Raw genomic sequence first — 18,593 nt, forward strand, 5'->3', positions numbered from 1 at the left:
TGCCGTAAAACAAGATGATGTCTTACGCACCTGCTGAAGAAGAAGATGCGAATGTGCTCAGGACAGTTCAGACACTGCGGTTAAAATCAGAGGTAAAAAAACAATATACTGTTCAGTTTCTTGCACAGACCGATCGTTTTGTGTCTTTACACATCAATGTATCATCACGAGCCGCAGGGTTTCATTCGGTTTTGGTCGTGTATGTTTTATGACTCTCAAAGCCGTGATTCCCATTCACTGACATTATAGGACTGAGAGGTTTGAGTTAAAAAAAAGTTTGTGTTATTAACATTAATTATATATATATATATATATATATATATATAATCAGCAGTTAAGACTCTCTTTCTGACGGCACCCATTCACTGCAGAGGATCCACTGGTGAGTAAATGTTTTAATGCTTTTCCAAATCTGTTCCGATTACAGTTTAGCTGGATTCAATTAAAATTTTCATTTTTGGGTGAACTACTTTAATTTCATTAAAAGTATGAATCGTGTACAAGTCAAATTAAATTGCATTTTATTTAATGATTTTGATGATCGAAATAAATTGGCCTTGATTTATTTTGCCACTGTTAATAACATTCTTCTTGCAGGTGAGAAGATTTGTTTCAGACTACAAGATAGCAGCAGAAATCAAAAGAGTAGGTGTATCAGGTGTATTTTTAACCATTTAATTCAATTTCTTAATGCGTACAGCTTAGTGCCACATCTCATCCTACCCTTGAATGTGAGCACTGATAGAACAATCCTGTTAAAGTTTTCTGTTGGAAGCCATCAGTGGTTGACTAGTCAAATAATTATCAGTTTTTACAAATCAATCATATTTCAGAGGTTTCTTCTATATATAAATATTTTGACTGCAATGTATCAAACACATAATATCCAAAGTATCATGCAATAAACAATGCATGAAGATACATTTCCAGAAGCAACCTGGTTTGCTGGTATAACAGAAAGTGCTTTGCTATAATAGTTTTGACCCCCCCTCTAAACTGACATCAGGCCTGTCATAAAAGTTTACAGATTTCAGTTGAGACAAAACAGCACAAGAGGCACAAAATATACATTTCTGTTGGGAATTGCGTTCCAGGTAGATCATTTACCATAAATAATAATTTACCATTAGAATATTGTCAGTACACACACTGAGAAACCTTATTAATTCTGCAATCAGATTAGCATTTCACACAGCAAAACAGCAATAGCTATACTTGTAAAGTAACCCATCTCTTGAATCCTGACTAACTGATCATTTTTAATTTGCTTAATAGAGACCCAGCAAGAAAATCTGATGCATGGATTGTTTTCTCAATTATGTTGTAGCTACATTACACAAAGTGCTCTAAAAGTCATTAATAAATATGAAATGCAGAAAACAATCAAATATCTTCTTCGTTGCATAAACAAACCTAGCAGAATTATTCTGCATTGTTCAAATCTGCAAACTTCAAATGGGAAACTAAATAAAATAAAATGTTAAGAAACCAACTTCTGATGTTTCTCAGAGTGCAGGCTTCTGATTGTGGCATAAGATCTCTACAAATTATAAGACGATATAGTAGAACAGTGTTACAGCTATTTGAGTGGAAAGTGCATTTTATATGCATAGAGATAGTCTGCAAGTATGTGAAATCCATCTTTCACTTTAAAGTCCCGATCAGCCCTGAAAAATGTGAATTTCCTCTTCACTGAAGTCCAGCTTTCTGACCAACCTGTGAGAAAGTATACAAAGAGAAAACAAATTAATGCATTACCCAAAAAGTAAAAAAAAATGCCTCAAACAGCTTCAGATATCTCAAATGTATATATGTAAGCCATTAAAACAATGACTCACTGCACTGCTAACTCTGTGAATCCAGTTGGGCCGCACACACACACTAAACATTTGGAGTCTTCTGGTCTCTCCAGGAAGTTCTGCAGCATACAAGCATCTATCCGCCCTCTTCTGCCTCTCCAAGAGTCTGTAGGCTCCGACAGAACGTGCTCCACCTCAAACCTAAGATAACACGACAGTTAGGGTGCTGCCTAGTGACAGTCTGAATTGAATCAACATTGAATCTGAATTGAGTTGAATGGCGACACTATTGTAGAGCTGCTTTGCAGATGAAATTGAATTATTTTTCAAATCGATGAATTTTGCAACATAAACACTTATTTTCCTGTTTATTAAAGTTAAGCTACTTAGAAACAATTTGTATTGTATAAAGCACTATATAAATACTTATCAGTAGCCAGTGAGGCAGTTAACTAAAATAGATCACTGTAATGTAATTTAAAGATGTTACATTCCTGATAGAATGAACAGTCAGACATAATTCGATAAATGATACCTTTCCTCTTTTGAACAAAGTTCATCCAGCTGGGAGCACCAAAGTATGTCCCTCTCTTGATGGTTGAAGAACATCAGCTTGGTTTTTCTGAAAATATCAATATTTAAAGTTAATCTATCAATTAGTTGGATTAATCTTAGTTACAAAAATAATAATAATAATAATAACAACTGTAACTTCTACTAATAATCTTCAACCAATCATTTTATTCCAAACTATTCCATTTTTCTTTACGAGTAAACATTTAAATAAATACATACATCAATTCCCAAGAATTAAAATAATTAAAATCTATCATTAATACAAATGCCCAGGATGGCTGCTTCAACACTGCTTGACAGTGACAGCTGCACTTGATTGTAGGTGTCTTCAAAGTGTTTTTCATTCAGCAGATTAAAATAACCACTTTAATACAAATCTGTATGAACGAACAATTAAAGTCACAACCATACTTGGGTAACCGTAGTGACAGTATCAAAGAAGGCAATGTCCATAACATCGGGAAGCTTTATCACAACTGACAATAAGAGGTTTAATGCGGTATGGATTCCTCCATCAGATCTTTTAAACAACCAACAATGGCTTTAAAAGCTTTGTAACCGAGTACAGAGAATATATTTGAGTTTCATATTCTCCAAAATGGCTCTACAGTGATGCTGAGAAATACAGAGGAGACAAATCGTTGAATAAAGTAATTACTTTTGTTTTATTCGCATGCAGAAAGTATTCTCGTCTCTTCAAAACGTTACGGTTGAACCACTGATGGCAGATGGACTATTCTGATGATGTCTTTCATACTTTTCTGGACCTTGACAGTTTATTTTATTTGGAAGTCTATGGGACAGTCTCAAGCCTCCAGGTTTTCATCCAAAATTGCTTAAATTGTGTTCTGAAAGACGAACGAAGCATTTACTGGTTTGGAACGACATGGGGGTAAGTGATTAATCACAAAATGTTCATTTTGGGGTGGAGTATCACTTTAAATCAAAACATACATATGATTGTATGACACCAGTTACTGCTTCATTTAATCAGAAACACAATCTTAATATTTGAAGACAAGAACTCCAAGGCACTCGAATATCTCAGTGAAAAAATTAAAAAGCCTTTATTACATTCTTGGCTTGCTTTTTTTTTAAAAAAGCAAGCCAAGAATGTAATAAAGGCTTTTTAATTTTTTCACTGAGATATTCGAGTGCCTTGGAGTTCTTGTCTTCAGAGATTTACTATCCCACAACCAAAGAGCACCGAGACTTTATACCCCATGCAGCACTTTTGTTTTTGCATTTACTTTGAACAATCTTAATATTATTTGTGTATTTTACTGTATTTTATTACAAATAGGCCAACAATACCCCCTAAGTGAATGAAACAGCTCACCAGGTGGGCATCAGGACCCGGGGGAGACTGTTGTTGTTGCCGTTGCATGCACTAGTGATTGTTTACTCTGTCACACACCAAATGAGTCATTCTGTACGTGCATTCTCAGAATAAATATGGCGAAATCAGTGAATCTTATCAGCATTCAGGCCATATCCGCATAATTTTTCATATTGGGCTGATACCGATAATTACATTTTTAATTACGTTTCCAATAATACTGTGCATCCCTGCTTTATTACAACCACATTGACACCAGCAAAAGTGATTGCAACATTTGCTTTTCGATTGGTGACTTAAATAGTGCATGTTGTTTGTTGTGTTTTTTTTTTCTTCTTTCAGATTTGTACAGAGCAGACCTGACTGATGTGAGGTCCTGAAGAGCCAGCCGTATGAGACGAGCCATGGGTGTGAAACCCGTGCCGGCCGCTAGCATGTAGAGATGAGTGACATCACGCAGGATACGGATAGAGAAGGATCCCTCCGGACCACCTACTGACAGAGAGGATCCTGGAACAGACCAGAAACATGACAGGAGTCAGTAAGGGTTGCTTATTATTCAATGCAATTCCAGTTTTCATGGTTATTTTCAAACTGAAACTGACTATTTGTTTTTTAACTATTAATTATAATTATTTTCTGTATCTGCAAAACAGTGTTGTGAGCCATGAGCTTGTTTACTGACAGGTTTACTGACGAGGGTGGGGTTCTAATTCCAGTTAATGAATTGCATGGTGAAAAATCATTTACCGGATTTTTCGGACTATAAGTCGCACCTAAGTATAAGTCGCATCAGTCCAAAAATACATCATGACGAGGAAAAAAACATATATAAGTTGCACTGGACTATAAGTCGCATTTATTTAGAACCAAGATCCAAAATGTGACTTATAGTCCAGAAAATACGGTAGTACGGTTTCCTTCTTTTAAAAAAAATTATATGGGAAATTACAAACCAACAGGGAGGTTGGCGAGATGTGAGGTCAACAATCCATCAGGATAGATCTTTATCATGAGCTGTAAGTCTGAGCCCATTTCAGCACTGGATTGTGAGGGAGGTATTAGCGTCTGATCCACTGGTGTGTAAGGTTTCACAACATCTGTACCTGCTCACCAAACACAAAAAAGCAGCCTGTTGAACACTCCATAAAACCGTCACCTTCCATTGGTTATCTTTAGATGTGTGACAAAGTGACGCATTACCCTGGAGAGAGGTTTTGAGGTAGACGTGTCTTCCCACAGGAACTTGCATATGTGACCCTGGTGGAAGTTGTAATCGCAAGACCTGCGTGTCATGTGTGACATCCGTTTTTGAAACCAACACACATTCCCTGTAGAACAGCTCTGTGATGAAACAAATGTTATTAAACATTACTATTATTATCAATTTATGTTTTACCAAGCTATTTCTTTCAGAGACCTAGAAGCCAAAAATATTACAACAACAATTTCATATAAAATGATAGAAATCGAAAAAATACATGCAATAATGAGGAAATTAAGTGGGGAATTGGACTAACAAGCTATATATTAAGATAGTGGTATCAGCTAAACCATCTGGTCTAGAAATGTTCAATGGTAATCAGGTTTGTAATTTTAGAGTTTAAGTGTGTTCAGGGGCAGCAGATACAAAGACTTCTACAAACTCAGTCCATGTTTTAGGCGCTGATGCTCATAATATATGCTTCTATTTCAAGGAGTCATGTATATTTGATTGTATATGAACACCTTTAATGGTGAAAATCTTTTTTTCCCCTCAAAATTAAGAACCAATTCTGAATGTAGGAAATTGTCAAATCAACAGAAATAAACAAGACAAAATTTTATGTAGAAGCACAACAGTAAAACAACACCACACAGATCTGAATTTGTTTTAGGATCAATGTGTCTTGAATTAATTCTATATATTAAATAATAATAATAATAAGATCCCAACACAGAGCCTTGTGGTACCCCTTTAATTCATGTAAAAAGTGTAATATCTCAAACATGTTTCTCTATATCTTTACAAAATTAAACCGCAAATTCTTAAAAATTTAGATATTAGTCAGAAAATTGAGATCAAAGGTTTGTTACTCACCACGATCTTTACACTGAATAAATGTGTCATGGTGTTCTAGTGGTTGCCCCACTTTCGTCCACTTATCTTTGACAGATTTGTGGAAACACACCTGAACTTTTCCTACAGAGTGGGCTGTCTGAACTATAAGCACAGGACAACAGAGAAACACTTCTTTAGAATGAGAAAAATAAATTATTGATATTTTCCAAAAAGCATATAGTTTAAATAGTATCACCATGTAAATGCCATAACATAAAATGAATCATTAGCAAGTTAATGTACACTACACCACAATGGATCACAGTAATATCAGTTTATATCATTACTGTACCATGGTACAGCCACAGTATTTTTTGTACAAGTAATTTTCAAAATATTTCCACATTAAAAACATGTCTAATTTAACATACTACTCACCATCAACACCTCCTTGAACTTCACTGGACAGGCCTATAAAAAGGAACAGTGTTATGAACTATTATATCATGTTATGACAGATATATAGCAATACACAACAATGTTCATGTCTCAGTGGCTGAAGAAGTGCAGAAAGACCCACGCCAGTAGAGAAGGTATGACATCTTCCCTAAGAGCATCTCCACCCGAAGAGTAGCATCTTGCAGATCCACCACTGCACAGCCAGCGCTGGGAATCTGGTGGTGGGGGGGTGGGGGGGGGGGTAATGTTTTAATTTAATTTTTAATAATCTTTTATATTTAAGAAAAGACAACCAGATAACCACTGAATCTTATGAGAATGAGTTGAGACAAACCTTCCGCTTGGTGTAAACAACAATACTGACAGTTCCATCTGTCTGGAACCAATCATACCTAAACATGAAGAAAATAAATAATAATAATTATTATATATATATATATATATATATATATATATATATATATATATATATATATATATATATATATATATATATATATATATATATATATATATATATATATATATATATATATATATATATATATATATGTATATATACATAAGAATCAGCCAATTAGGTGAGGCTGACAAGTTTATTTTCTGTTTTCCTAATTTTTGCCTAGCTTAAGTATTTCTGTATTCATTCATTTTAATATAACATTTTTTTTTTTTTTTTTAATAAAACACTAGTATTTTTAGAGCCCTGTTAGTAAACTGTCTGAGTGGTTAAAATAACTCTGATTCACTGAATGAATCTTCCTGAGACCAAACATGTAATCTCAACAAAACCATTAATCATTATTCACCACAACTAGCCCTAAATGCTTCATAACAGACTAAAAAAGTCTGAACAAGACACAGACCATGCTGATACTGTACCAAAGAATGAGTCACTCAGTACGATTTTATTATAATCATGACATAAACAGAAAAACATACCGAGGGCGATGATCTTTGGCAGGGAGAGGAGTAGGTACAGGCTCCTGTCTTAAAGGTGAAGGAAGAGACAAACCTGGTATAAAGAGTACCACACAGAGAATTACTCCTCTTGAATCAACACAAGTAATAGCTTACTCAGCATTTATAACTAGAAATCTGCATAGTTGAACTATGGCTTTGATGTCATACCGTTCATGTGAGTGCTTTCCATCTTCTCTGTCTGAGCTGCAGGAACCAAAGAACCATGTAACGAGGCATTAAAACAAAAACAACATCAAAAATCTTATTTCGGGTTTGATTCTGAATTAATAGGAATATTTCATTCTGTTAACGGTGCGTTAATTAGTACGGAGAATATTTCAACTACTGATCATTTCAAGCAAAAACTTGATGTGCAGGCCGTAAAGCAATATGTTTGTATCAGAATAATTATATATAATAACAAAAAGAATGGTTTTCACTGAATTCTTTTCTATTGCCAAAAGAGCTGACGGAACCTTGAAGAGCAGGACTGGGCTTCACTGCCATCCTCCCCACCAGACACTCCTTCAGCATGGACTCATAATTCACCCACCGGTGGACCTTGGGTGGACAGAAGCAGCAACAATGATAATAATATGTATACTAAAACAAAGTACTTATAATAATTTGCAAGCTATTAGTTCATAGTTAATTCATAGTTCAGAAACACATAGTTTATAAAGTGCTTCTAAATTACACAAAAATGTGTACCAATTCACTTTTATACATAAACATTTCATTAATTCTTTTAGAATTAAAGGTACAATTTGTAAGATATTTGCAGTAAAATATCCAAAAACCACTAGGCTAGTGTTATATATTTTATCCAGCTGATTACTAACAATATCTCTAATGTTTTCAACTACTTGTAAATCATGAGAAAATTCCCATTCTAAACAGTGACACAGGGCAGTGCAGTCGCCTGTCAATGACATTAGTTACCCCTTGTTACCGCCTTTACTGACGTAGAAACCACATGACAACAGTGTCATGGACAAATGCGGAAGTAGTTTCGTGACAAACTTCAACTAGAAAGAGATGCCGATCTCGCTTGTGTTTTACTCGACAGGTGAGTTGTTTGGATTCGTATCTTTACAGAAAATGTATGCTATTATAACGATCAACAAGATTAGTATTATGGGCCATACACACCAAACGCGGGGCATTGCGTCTCTAGACCCACGCGAGGATGCGTCTTTCCATTGACTTTGTATGTAATCTACTCACGCAAATTGTTGAACTCCTGTTAAATCCATGATTTATCTTTCCGTCTGATTGATGGCCGTTAGCGGCTGGGTGGAAGACAACAAATCCCATCATTCCACGCTCCTTCTTAGCGTCATCAAACCATGCGATTGTTATTGTTTTGGTAGTGCGCCCTCTAGTGGCAGGTCCTACAACCTGTACCTTTAATTAATAACTTTTCGTAAATGTTCCCATGAACCATTACTCTGGTTTAAAAATCAGACTATCCTCAGTGTTTACATACAGATACTCGTATGTAACATTTACACATTAAATAAATAAATGTATGTTTTAATACATGCTGAAATGTAAGAAGCAGCTGAACAACATATGATTATTCACCTATGATAAATGTAAAATGCTATTTTATTGCTCGCAAATTCAACAGAATCAACAGATTAATTCTAAGAATTTAATATTCACAATAAATAAGTATTTGTATAATAATAATTATTATTATTTTCATATGAGCACATTAGGGGGGGGGGGGCAATGTAAAGTATATTTATAAGTAACTGTACATGTAACATAAACTGTTAAACCCTCTGCTCAGGGAGAATGTACCTGGTCAAACAGGTCAGTGCTATCAATCCCAGCAGCCCTCATCAGCTCCTCCTCCCCACCAGGGTGGAAATCCATGTAGGCACTCACGTTATACACCATACCTACAGAAAACACACAAGCATACAGAGCCATGTATACACCTGACACAGCTCCAACATCTTATATTTCTTGTGTGGATGCAAACAGAACTGAAAGAAGTCACTCGTGCTCACCAGCCTGCATTTATTTAGTGAATAGCTTTACAATTTAAAATACTGGATTTCCGTTTTAATATATTTGGAATGTATTTCTGATTTACTTCTGCGTTTTCATAAGTGCATTTTCAGCATCATTTAGAAATCATTTTAATAAAACAGTTGTGCTGCTTAAAGAATTCATCAAAAAATATCTTAATTTGTGTTCTGAAGACGAACAAAGGTCTTCTGGGTTTGGAACGACGTGAGGGTGAGTAATAAATGAGAGAATTTTCATTTTGGGGCGAATTAACTCATTAATATTTTTGTGGGAACAATTTTTACATTTTTATAATTTTTTTATTTAATTAAATTTAGGACAGCATTTTTCAAACACAACATTTTCATTTCATTTCATATTCAAAATGTGTTATTTGATACATTCGATCAATTAAATGTAGCCTTTTTAAATTAAATATAAATAAATAAATATATATATATATATATATATATAGCTCTTTCTTTTGAAAAGTTCCATTGAATCTAAATTCGACCAAAGCACATTCCCAACAGGTTTCTGTAAATTCACCTCTGTAAGCATAGAAATGTGTGTTCTTGGCTACCTCTAATGCAAGTCCAGCAGTCGTTTCTGGTGTTGTGTTTCTTCAGCTCCTCTTCTGTGACCTCAATCAGTCGTCCTCTCAGTCCGGTCAGATCACGTCCACTCTTGGTCAGTCTGATCCAGTCCAGGAGACCGTGACCCGGCTTCAGCGCCACCTGTATGTGTTACACACAGCTGTGAATGCAGTTCTGTACACATAACGGCATGATAAATACAAAGCAGTCTCATTTTGCTATGCATTTAAATCACTCTTTAAATGACTCCTATGAAGTTTAAGGGACCGACCTTGTTTCTGGACTGTCCGGCTGGTGCGACTCTCTGCTGGGACCCAGCTGCCGGAAAAGACTGAGATGGTACATTTAACATCTCTGATGCTTTCAAACAAATCCAGCTCCTGAGAAAACCTGCCCAAGCACACTAAATATCACTGATCTGATGACAGAACCTGGCAAAACACACTAGATAAATACACATTAACGTCTCTGGTAAGAGGAGTTTAAGTTGCTGACGAGGAAGTGTTATCAAAGTGTAATGAAATGCGACTTCCTCATTTGGCAGGTGGGTTTATTTTTTTGAGCTAACGAACATAACAACATGATCCAATTTAACTGCTCTACAAACAAACAAAGACAGAAAAATGTAACAACCGCTAGCAATGATACTGCTGTCTGAAAATAACAGCAGCTACAGTAACAGTCCGACTCCGAATCCAAAAAACCGTCGCCAAAATATGACGTCATAGCGTCCTCTAGCGACCATTCTGGTTTCATAATAAAATTCGAATGTTATTAGAATTAAATACAAATTCTTAAATAAATGTACAAGGCACACATTTTTATTAGTATGTCAATATAAAATAATAACTATTGATAGTGTTTCCATGCGTGTAAAAGTGACAATAATTATAATATGCAAAATTTACTTTTACTTTTTTATATTAATATATTTTTTTCAGCTAGACTGATCATAAACAAAAATGTATTATGTGTAATCAATTATATATATATATATATATATATATATATATATATATATATATATATATATATATATATATATATATATATATATATATATATATATACATACATATATACATAACGTACATATATATATATATATATATATATATATGCCACTTAAGTTAAAATAATTTACTTTGAACTACATTTCAGATAATCTTTCTCTGTTATACTTCAGGTTTAATTGTTTGAAAGTTCTTTTTTTTTTTACTCACCAGACACAACACTAGATATGACAGAAAGGACATCTAAAATGTTCCCTCTGTTTGCTGCTCTGTCATCTTCCTCATCTTCATCCTCAAAGTCCTCATCATCTTCTTTTAGCATTCCAATGATATTTTTACGATCAGTGGTTTCAGAAAACATTACACATAATTATCAGTTTGATAATATACATTGACTATGGCATTATGACGGGGGCACATGCTGACGGGCATGACTTTTATTAATAGCTAATCTGTTTAATCCCGCCAACAGGAAGTAGTAGATAGATTATACAGAATGGCATAGAATTTCATAGTAGGGGTTACAATTTCAAAATAAAAGTCTCAAACTTGGATGTTTGCGTTTATAATTCTGCTCAAATGCAGTTTTAATTTACAAAGAAACCTCAAACATCAACTAATACCCTTCCACATTTCCTCAAACACTCATTTTTTTGGATGAATGTCTAATAACTCAGACTAAAAAAATGCATTGGGAAAAACATTAATTTTAACAAACTGATTAACTGATCATTAATTTTAATTAAATGATTAATTGATGCATAACTAAAAATGTACTAGACTTTGTGAGATGAGTTTGACTGCATCCAGTGAACAGTGGATAGAAACCGCATATGACTTGATTGCAGAAATATCCAGGAAGATTCTTATGTAACTTTCAACACTACCTTCTTTACTCAAGCATTGCTACTTACAGGAAAAAATAAATAAATAAAAAATTAAATCTAGGACTGCTTCAGATATTTGTTTCAAGACAAGTGCAATGCAAATATTTACTTAGAATAGAATAGAATCGAATGATCTTTTATTGCCAGACATGTTTATACGAGGAATTTGTTTTCATGACAGAAGCTTCCAAAGTGTAACAGAATGACAGTAACAGAAAAAAAAAATAAAGTAAAGAAGAAATAAAAATATACCAATTGACAATTGTACGTGCAGATATATTTTGAGCAAATTGAAATGTAGACAAAGCATGTGTGCTAGATAAATAAGTGTATAAATGTATAAATAGTGTGTGTTCCATGTTTATTGTTAAATGTTCATGATGGATTGCCTGAGGGAAGAAACTTTTCCTGTGTCTGGTCATTCTGGTGCTCAGAGCTCTGTAGCTCGACCAGATGGCAACAGTTCAAAGAGGGAGTGTGCTGGATGTGAGGGGTCCAGAGTGATTTTACCAGCCCTTTTGCTCACTCTGGATAAGTACAGTTCTTGAATAGAAGGGAGGGTTGTACCAATGATTCGCTCAGCAGTCCGGACTAACCTCTGTAGTCTTCTGAGGTCAGATTTAGAAGCTGAGCTGAACCAGACAGTTATTGAAGTGCAGAGGATGGATTCGATGATGGTGGAGTAGAACTGTTTCAGCAGCTCCTGTGGCAGGTTGAACTTCCTCTGCTGGTGAAGGAAGTACAACCTATGCTGAGCCATTTTCACAATGGAGTCTATGTGATTGTCCCACTTCATGTCCTGGGAAATGGGGGTGCCCAGGAACCTGAGGAGTGCTGATCGTACGAGTGCTGGATGTGTATTTTCCCAGCCTCACTAGCTGCTGCCTGTCTGTCAGGAAGCTGTTGATCCACTGACAGACGGAGGTGGGCACAGAGAGCTGAGTTAGTTTGGGCAGGAGGAGGTTTGGAATGATAGTGTTAAAAGCTGAGCCGAAGTCCACAAACAGGATCCTCACGTAAGTCCCTGGTCTGTCTAGATGTTGCAGAAAATGATGCAGTCCCATGTTTACAGCATCGTCCACAGACCTGTTTGCTCTGTAGGCAAACTGAAGAGGATCCAGCAAGGAAGGGACTTAAAAAAAAAGCTGGAAAAGCAAATGGACAATTATACTGAATGTTTGCTGGATGAATAGATGAGTTATTATGATAGAATAATTAATTCTGTTACAATTACTTTGGGCAGTTATATGTATAAATATAACTGATTATAACAATGGCAGCAGATGTCTTCCACTGTTGTGTTGAGCCACAGCACATGTAGATGGAGGATCCCTGAAGAGAAGATTCTGAAGTTGATGCAGATTGTCCTGAAAATGGGGACGCTTGGTTGTCACTGTTGCTTTTGCTGTTTCCAAACTCCCAGAATTCACTGCTTGCCAAACTTCATTGTTTATCTCTTCCACAACAACCAAACAAGAGCAACTTAGAGCACAACAACCAAGAGATGAACTTAGAGCTAGAGAGTTTATTTGTATGGGAGAGAACCTTTTAATTCTACCTGAGATGGAGGGGACTAGAGATTTGTGCTTTTTGTTACTGAGGAAAGTTAATTACTGTAATTTCCCCATTGAGATTATTACTTTAATGCGTTAATCCCTAACACTGCATATTAAGCGTGATGATAGGCCAAGAACTTAACACACTTATCATGTGTTTACAAAATGTGTTCACCCAAAGGAGAAAAACCTGTTTGATGAGGGCCACCTAACACAATGAATCCAACAAACAGAAAAACTCAAAGCCCTATACAAGTCAGATAAACCACATCTAAGGAAGAGAATCAGGGAGTGCCGTACTCTCTTGTATCTGACAGATAATGAATAACAAATATACATGAACTTCTAAAGCCTGCTCAAAACACATGAAATAAGTCTCTCCAAACTTTAGCTGTTTTTCCACCCTTAGACTGAATGGTCCTAATAACAATAAGAAATGTTTCCAGTTATGTTTCCACTTGAGCTTGGTTTGTCACTTGTTTGTTGCCTGGATACTACAGTAGCTTCACTCTAAGCTATTTACATCCCATACCGTATGTGAACACTTGCATTAACAAGGCAATGATGTAGGGTTGACTGTATTAGGGGCTGTGAGAGCAAAATTAAGGTTAAGTTAATTAATTAAATTAAGCTATTGTGGAAGATATCTATGTAATATTATTACTGGAATGTTAGTCACTTGTAATAATTTTGGGCTTAAATATTAATGCTAAAATGCACTTAAGATGAGTGTAAGAGTGTCAGTTGGTGTCTTTCTATTACGAGGCAGTTTTCTACAGTATATATTTATGATTATAGTGATTATCAGTGATGTTCCGAGGCAATCTCATAGACCGGAATTGGGGCAAATCAAGCATTTTGTTACACACATTTTGTGAGACGAGAGGGGCAATCCAAAGACAGGCAAGATATCCAAAACCACAACTAGACTAAACAGCCTAAACACACTAGGATCTTGAAACATGATTTTTGAATCGTGAATCACCGATTTCGGACAGTAATCGATTTAAAATGCTAATAATCGAATTTATCGCGATTTCTATACCAATTCAATGCTTTCAAAATAGGCCTTTATACACATTAAATTACTACAAGCAAGAATTAATGGAGACCTTGAACAGTGTCTGTGCCTCAACACGCGCTCCACTAACCGCCTGTGACTGTCACAGGATTGCGCTCACGCTCACTTTGTCTCACTGTTTTTTGAGCAGCTGATGTGTGGTTTCATCTCTCCTTAGGACTCGTGGCCAGTAATGCTAAAGTGAAGTAGAATTACTTTTCTGTATTTTTTCAATGACTCTCGGTCATAACGACAACATTACTCTCAGCAGTCAAAAGCTGCGTATTTATTATATAGACGAAGCAAAAATATAAGTGCCTAAAGCATATGCACTGTTCCATTGAATGATAAATGTGTTTTAACAATGTCGTTCAACCTAATGTTCTCAGAAAACTGTCAAAATAACCACAGCATTAACAACAACCTTGAATTAAGAGTGCAAGATTTATCTGATAATCAGATGCATGAAAGTGGAGTTCGGTAATATAGCAAACAGACATCGGACACATTTTCTTTCAGAATACTCATTCGCTGATGGAGAGGAAAACTTAAATACTATAGCATTTTTTTTTTTTTTTTTTTTATGAAAATGAGATACAGACGTTTTCGCACTGAAAGAGAATTGATCTCGTGCTCATAGAACTTAAGACGTGCCATATCTGCAGCTAATCTGAATAAAAAGCAGAATGAACTGATGAAACGTTAAGACTATAAACACAATAAGTAAATAAATAAAACGTATGAATATGACATAATTTATAACATAACAGTACAGAGCACCCCCCCCCCCAATATATATATATATACTCAACTTATTTTGTTTGAGTATTTATTTCAAGATCTGGAAAGGAAATAAAAATAATACCAAAAAATAAAAAATAATAGTGTTCCTGTAGCTCAAGTGGTACAGCATTGCGCTATCAAGCAAGGTTGGGGGTTCGATTCCCCGGGAACACATGATAGGTAAAAATTGATAGCCTGAATGCACTGTAAGTCGCTTTGGATAAAAGTGTCTGCTAAATGCATAAATTTATTTTATTTAATACATTATATACAAGTATTGGACAATGAAACTGAAACACTGGCAAGTATACATTTCTTACATTTGTGGTCAGAAGGCTGTGAAAAACAAAATCTGCATTGTAAATACTATTTATAATATATATCTATATCTATATATATATATCTATATATCTATATATATCTATATATATATATCTATATATATATATATATAGTTTTTTTTTTAATCTAACCTTTCTTTGGAAAATAATAATTTAAAATGTGGGGAAATCTCATTATAGAATAAATGTTCTTCTTTAATACACGTTGGCCACAATTAACGGTACACTTTTATTCAATACTTTTTTAAAACCTCCATTTGCCAAAATACAACTCTGAGTTTTCTTCTATAATGCCTGATGAGGTTAGAGAACACCTGACAAGAGATCAGAGACCATTCCTTCATCCAGAATCTCTCCATATCTTTCAGATTCCCAGCTCCATGTTGGTGCTTCTCCTCTTCAGTTAATCCCACTCATTTTCTATGGTTCAGGTCAGAGGACTGGGCTGGCCATGGCCGAAGCTTTGTTTTGTGACCAGTGACTAATTTTTGTGTTGGTTTTGAGGTTTGTTTTGAATTATTGTCCAATTGGAAAATCCAACCATGGCCCATTATAAGATTCAGTCAGGTTTTCATTTTTTATTTGTTGTTATTTGAGAGAATCCACTATGTCATGCACCTTAAAAAGATGTCGAGGACCACCAGCGAAAAAAACAAAGCCCACAATATTAATAATACAGCTGTCATGGAGACACCAGCCATCTATCCATCCACAACCAGTTCTTTCACTTATGCCAGGGAAGGAGCACTGTCTGAGAGCAAGTTTTGAATGGGGAAAAATGCAATGGTTAATATGGCAGCCCAATTATAGGAATCCCTGCCTTCTGAATGAAAGAGCTAATCGGTAAAATCAACTCACTGAAGCTGCTGTTAGAAGTCCCGGTTGGTATAGAAACAGTCAGTTTGCTCACTGGCTGATCTAGCCTGAAAAGCTTTAAAAGATAAGCTTTTTATAATGCTATTTGAGCAAAAGAAACAACATTTATGATACAGCTGTTGTCAGATTTCATTGGTGATTTCAAATATAAATGTAACGATAAAAACTCCATAATCATCGGGAAGAAGGAGGCGGGAACCGGCGGACAATCAAATAAGATTTAATAATGACAAAAGAAATACAAAACAGAAATAAAAAGCAAAACACAAACTAAAACCCAGGCCTGGTCCTCTCTCATCCTTCACTGTCGTCGCTCCAGTTTTATATCCTTCCATCTCCTCCGTGGGACTCGAGACAAGCAGGTGTCGCTCATTTCCAATCACTCCACCGGCCTCGCTCTGTTCCCACGTCTCTCTGCCCCGCCCCACTCGTCACATACCCCCATTGCCCCCTCGAGACTGCGCTCTATCCACCCCCCCCCTCCCTCCGGGGGGTACCACTCATGGGGACCTGCGGGAACCTGGGGGTAGGACAGACGAGGCGAGAGAAAAGGAGATGGAAGGAGGAGCAACAGAGACGAGAGAGGGGAGAGAGGAGAAAAAAAAAAATTCCGGTTCCCAGACGCACTGCTGCTCGGCCCTCCACCAGCTGGGTGATCTCCTCCGCGGTGCCTGGCGGTGGCACTGGACGGCCCTCGGCGGACGGCACGACACTCCACATCACGGGCGGCCGGCAGCGAGCTCGCCCGTCCCCGGCAACTCACTCCAGCCCACCGCCTCGAGCGTCCATGGCGGCACACTTCCTCGCCAGCTCCATGGCACCGTGGATTCACCACAGTGGCGAGGGATCTTCAGCAGCGCGTCCCTCCTTCTCCCAGGCTTCGGCACCACTGTAACGATAAAACCTTCATGATCATCGGGAAGAAGGAGGCGGGAACCGGCGGACAATCAAATAAGGTTTTAATAATCAAAATAAAGACAAAACAGCGCAACAGCCCCTCGCGGACGACTGTCGCACCCAAATAAAAAGCAAACACAAACTAAAGCCCAGGCCTGGTCCTCTCTCGTCCTTCTCTTCTCTCAATTAAAATTTTATTGTAAGCTTAGTATACAGTTTTGGAGAATTTGATGTTTCCCCGTTCTAAGTGATAGGAGCTGCACTTACATGCCCAAGAGGTGTTTAAAAGATGGCCGCCTAGTGACATTACTTACCTTAAAGGGACTTTGGTACCATCCAATTGAGTCCTCAAATAGTTACCTTGTCTCGCATGACCGTACAGTTAATTACTCCTCATACCTCCCTTTCAGTGCAAGCCCTTCTTGATTCTGGGTCCTCAGAGAACTTAATCTCACATGCCTCCACGTCCATGCCACCTGAATACCGGGTGTTCCAGGACATCTTCAGTAAGCAGGCCACCACCTGAGGAAACCACCTCAACAGCCTATGGAGGAATATGTCATGGAGACTCCACCACATAGACATCCACCACGTAGAGCAGGTCCTTCTGAAGCTGAGGCAATACCATCTGAACCTCAGTTTGGAGAAGTGCGAGCTCCGCCGTACCACCATCCAGTTCCTCAGTTGCATCATCACTCCTCATGGCATCCAATGGAAAATAAGAAGGTCCAAACTATCAAGCAATGGCCCCTACCCTACTCCATAAAAAGAGTTACTAAGTTTCCTCAAATTTGCCAGCTTTTATCGCCGGTTCATCCAATTCTTCAGAACCCTGACAGCTGCACTCACCTCCTTAATCCGAAATAAGCCCAAGTCTCTGTCCTGGATACCAGCAGCCCTAGCAAGCTTTGACCAGCTTAAGTAAGCACCACTCCCACCTTAACTTACCCTGACCCCCAGAAACCTTTCCTTGTTGAAGTGGACACCTCCACCGTGGGAGTGCGAGCGATGCTGTCCCAATACTTCTGGAGAGCCTCCCAAGCAGCATTTCTGTGCTTATTTCTCCTGTAAGTTGTCCATTGTGGAGCAAAACTATTATATCGTAATCGTGAGTTTTTGGCCATCAAACTCGCCCTGGAAGAATGGAGACAGTGGCTGAAGGGAGCCCTTCATCTGTTTCAAGTCATCACAGATCATCACAACTTGGAATACTTCGAAAATGCCAAATGGCTGAACCCAAGATAAGCCTGTTGAGCCTTATTCTTCACACGCTTCAACTTCCCTGTTCCCTGTCTGGCACACAGAACACCTGAGCTGACACCTTGTCTCAGATTTACCAACCCCCACAGGAATCCTCCTCTCCAGAAACCATTCTCTTTTAAGGA

General features: G+C 37.0%; 1 protein-coding gene across 3 annotated transcripts; it reads right to left on the reverse strand.

Annotated features, from left to right (window-relative positions):
* Positions 1 to 661: 661 nt before the first annotated feature.
* LOC132158032 (cytochrome b5 reductase 4) lies at positions 662 to 11,253 on the reverse strand. Of its 3 annotated transcripts, none has more exons than XM_059567278.1 (17): positions 11,019 to 11,253; positions 10,067 to 10,185; positions 9,783 to 9,936; positions 8,987 to 9,087; positions 7,654 to 7,738; positions 7,346 to 7,381; positions 7,157 to 7,229; positions 6,549 to 6,606; positions 6,336 to 6,429; positions 6,194 to 6,226; positions 5,795 to 5,917; positions 4,918 to 5,058; positions 4,671 to 4,820; positions 4,074 to 4,224; positions 2,335 to 2,421; positions 1,839 to 2,000; positions 662 to 1,716 (listed from the first exon to the last, which is right to left on the reverse strand). In XM_059567278.1, the coding sequence occupies exons 1-17, from the start codon at positions 11,167 to 11,169 to the stop codon at positions 1,662 to 1,664; spliced, it is 1,773 nt and encodes a 590-aa protein (XP_059423261.1). In that variant the 5' UTR covers positions 11,170 to 11,253; the 3' UTR covers positions 662 to 1,661. The 3 variants fall into 3 exon arrangements, with proteins under 3 accessions (XP_059423261.1, XP_059423262.1, XP_059423263.1); XM_059567279.1 differs by lacking the exon at positions 11,019 to 11,253 and adding an exon at positions 10,291 to 10,510; XM_059567280.1 differs by lacking the exon at positions 11,019 to 11,253 and adding an exon at positions 10,429 to 10,475.
* Between the last annotated feature and the right edge of the window lie 7,340 nt (positions 11,254 to 18,593).

The sequence above is a fragment of the Carassius carassius genome, chromosome 15, assembly GCF_963082965.1.
Source record: "Carassius carassius chromosome 15, fCarCar2.1, whole genome shotgun sequence".
NCBI lineage: Eukaryota > Metazoa > Chordata > Actinopteri > Cypriniformes > Cyprinidae > Carassius > Carassius carassius.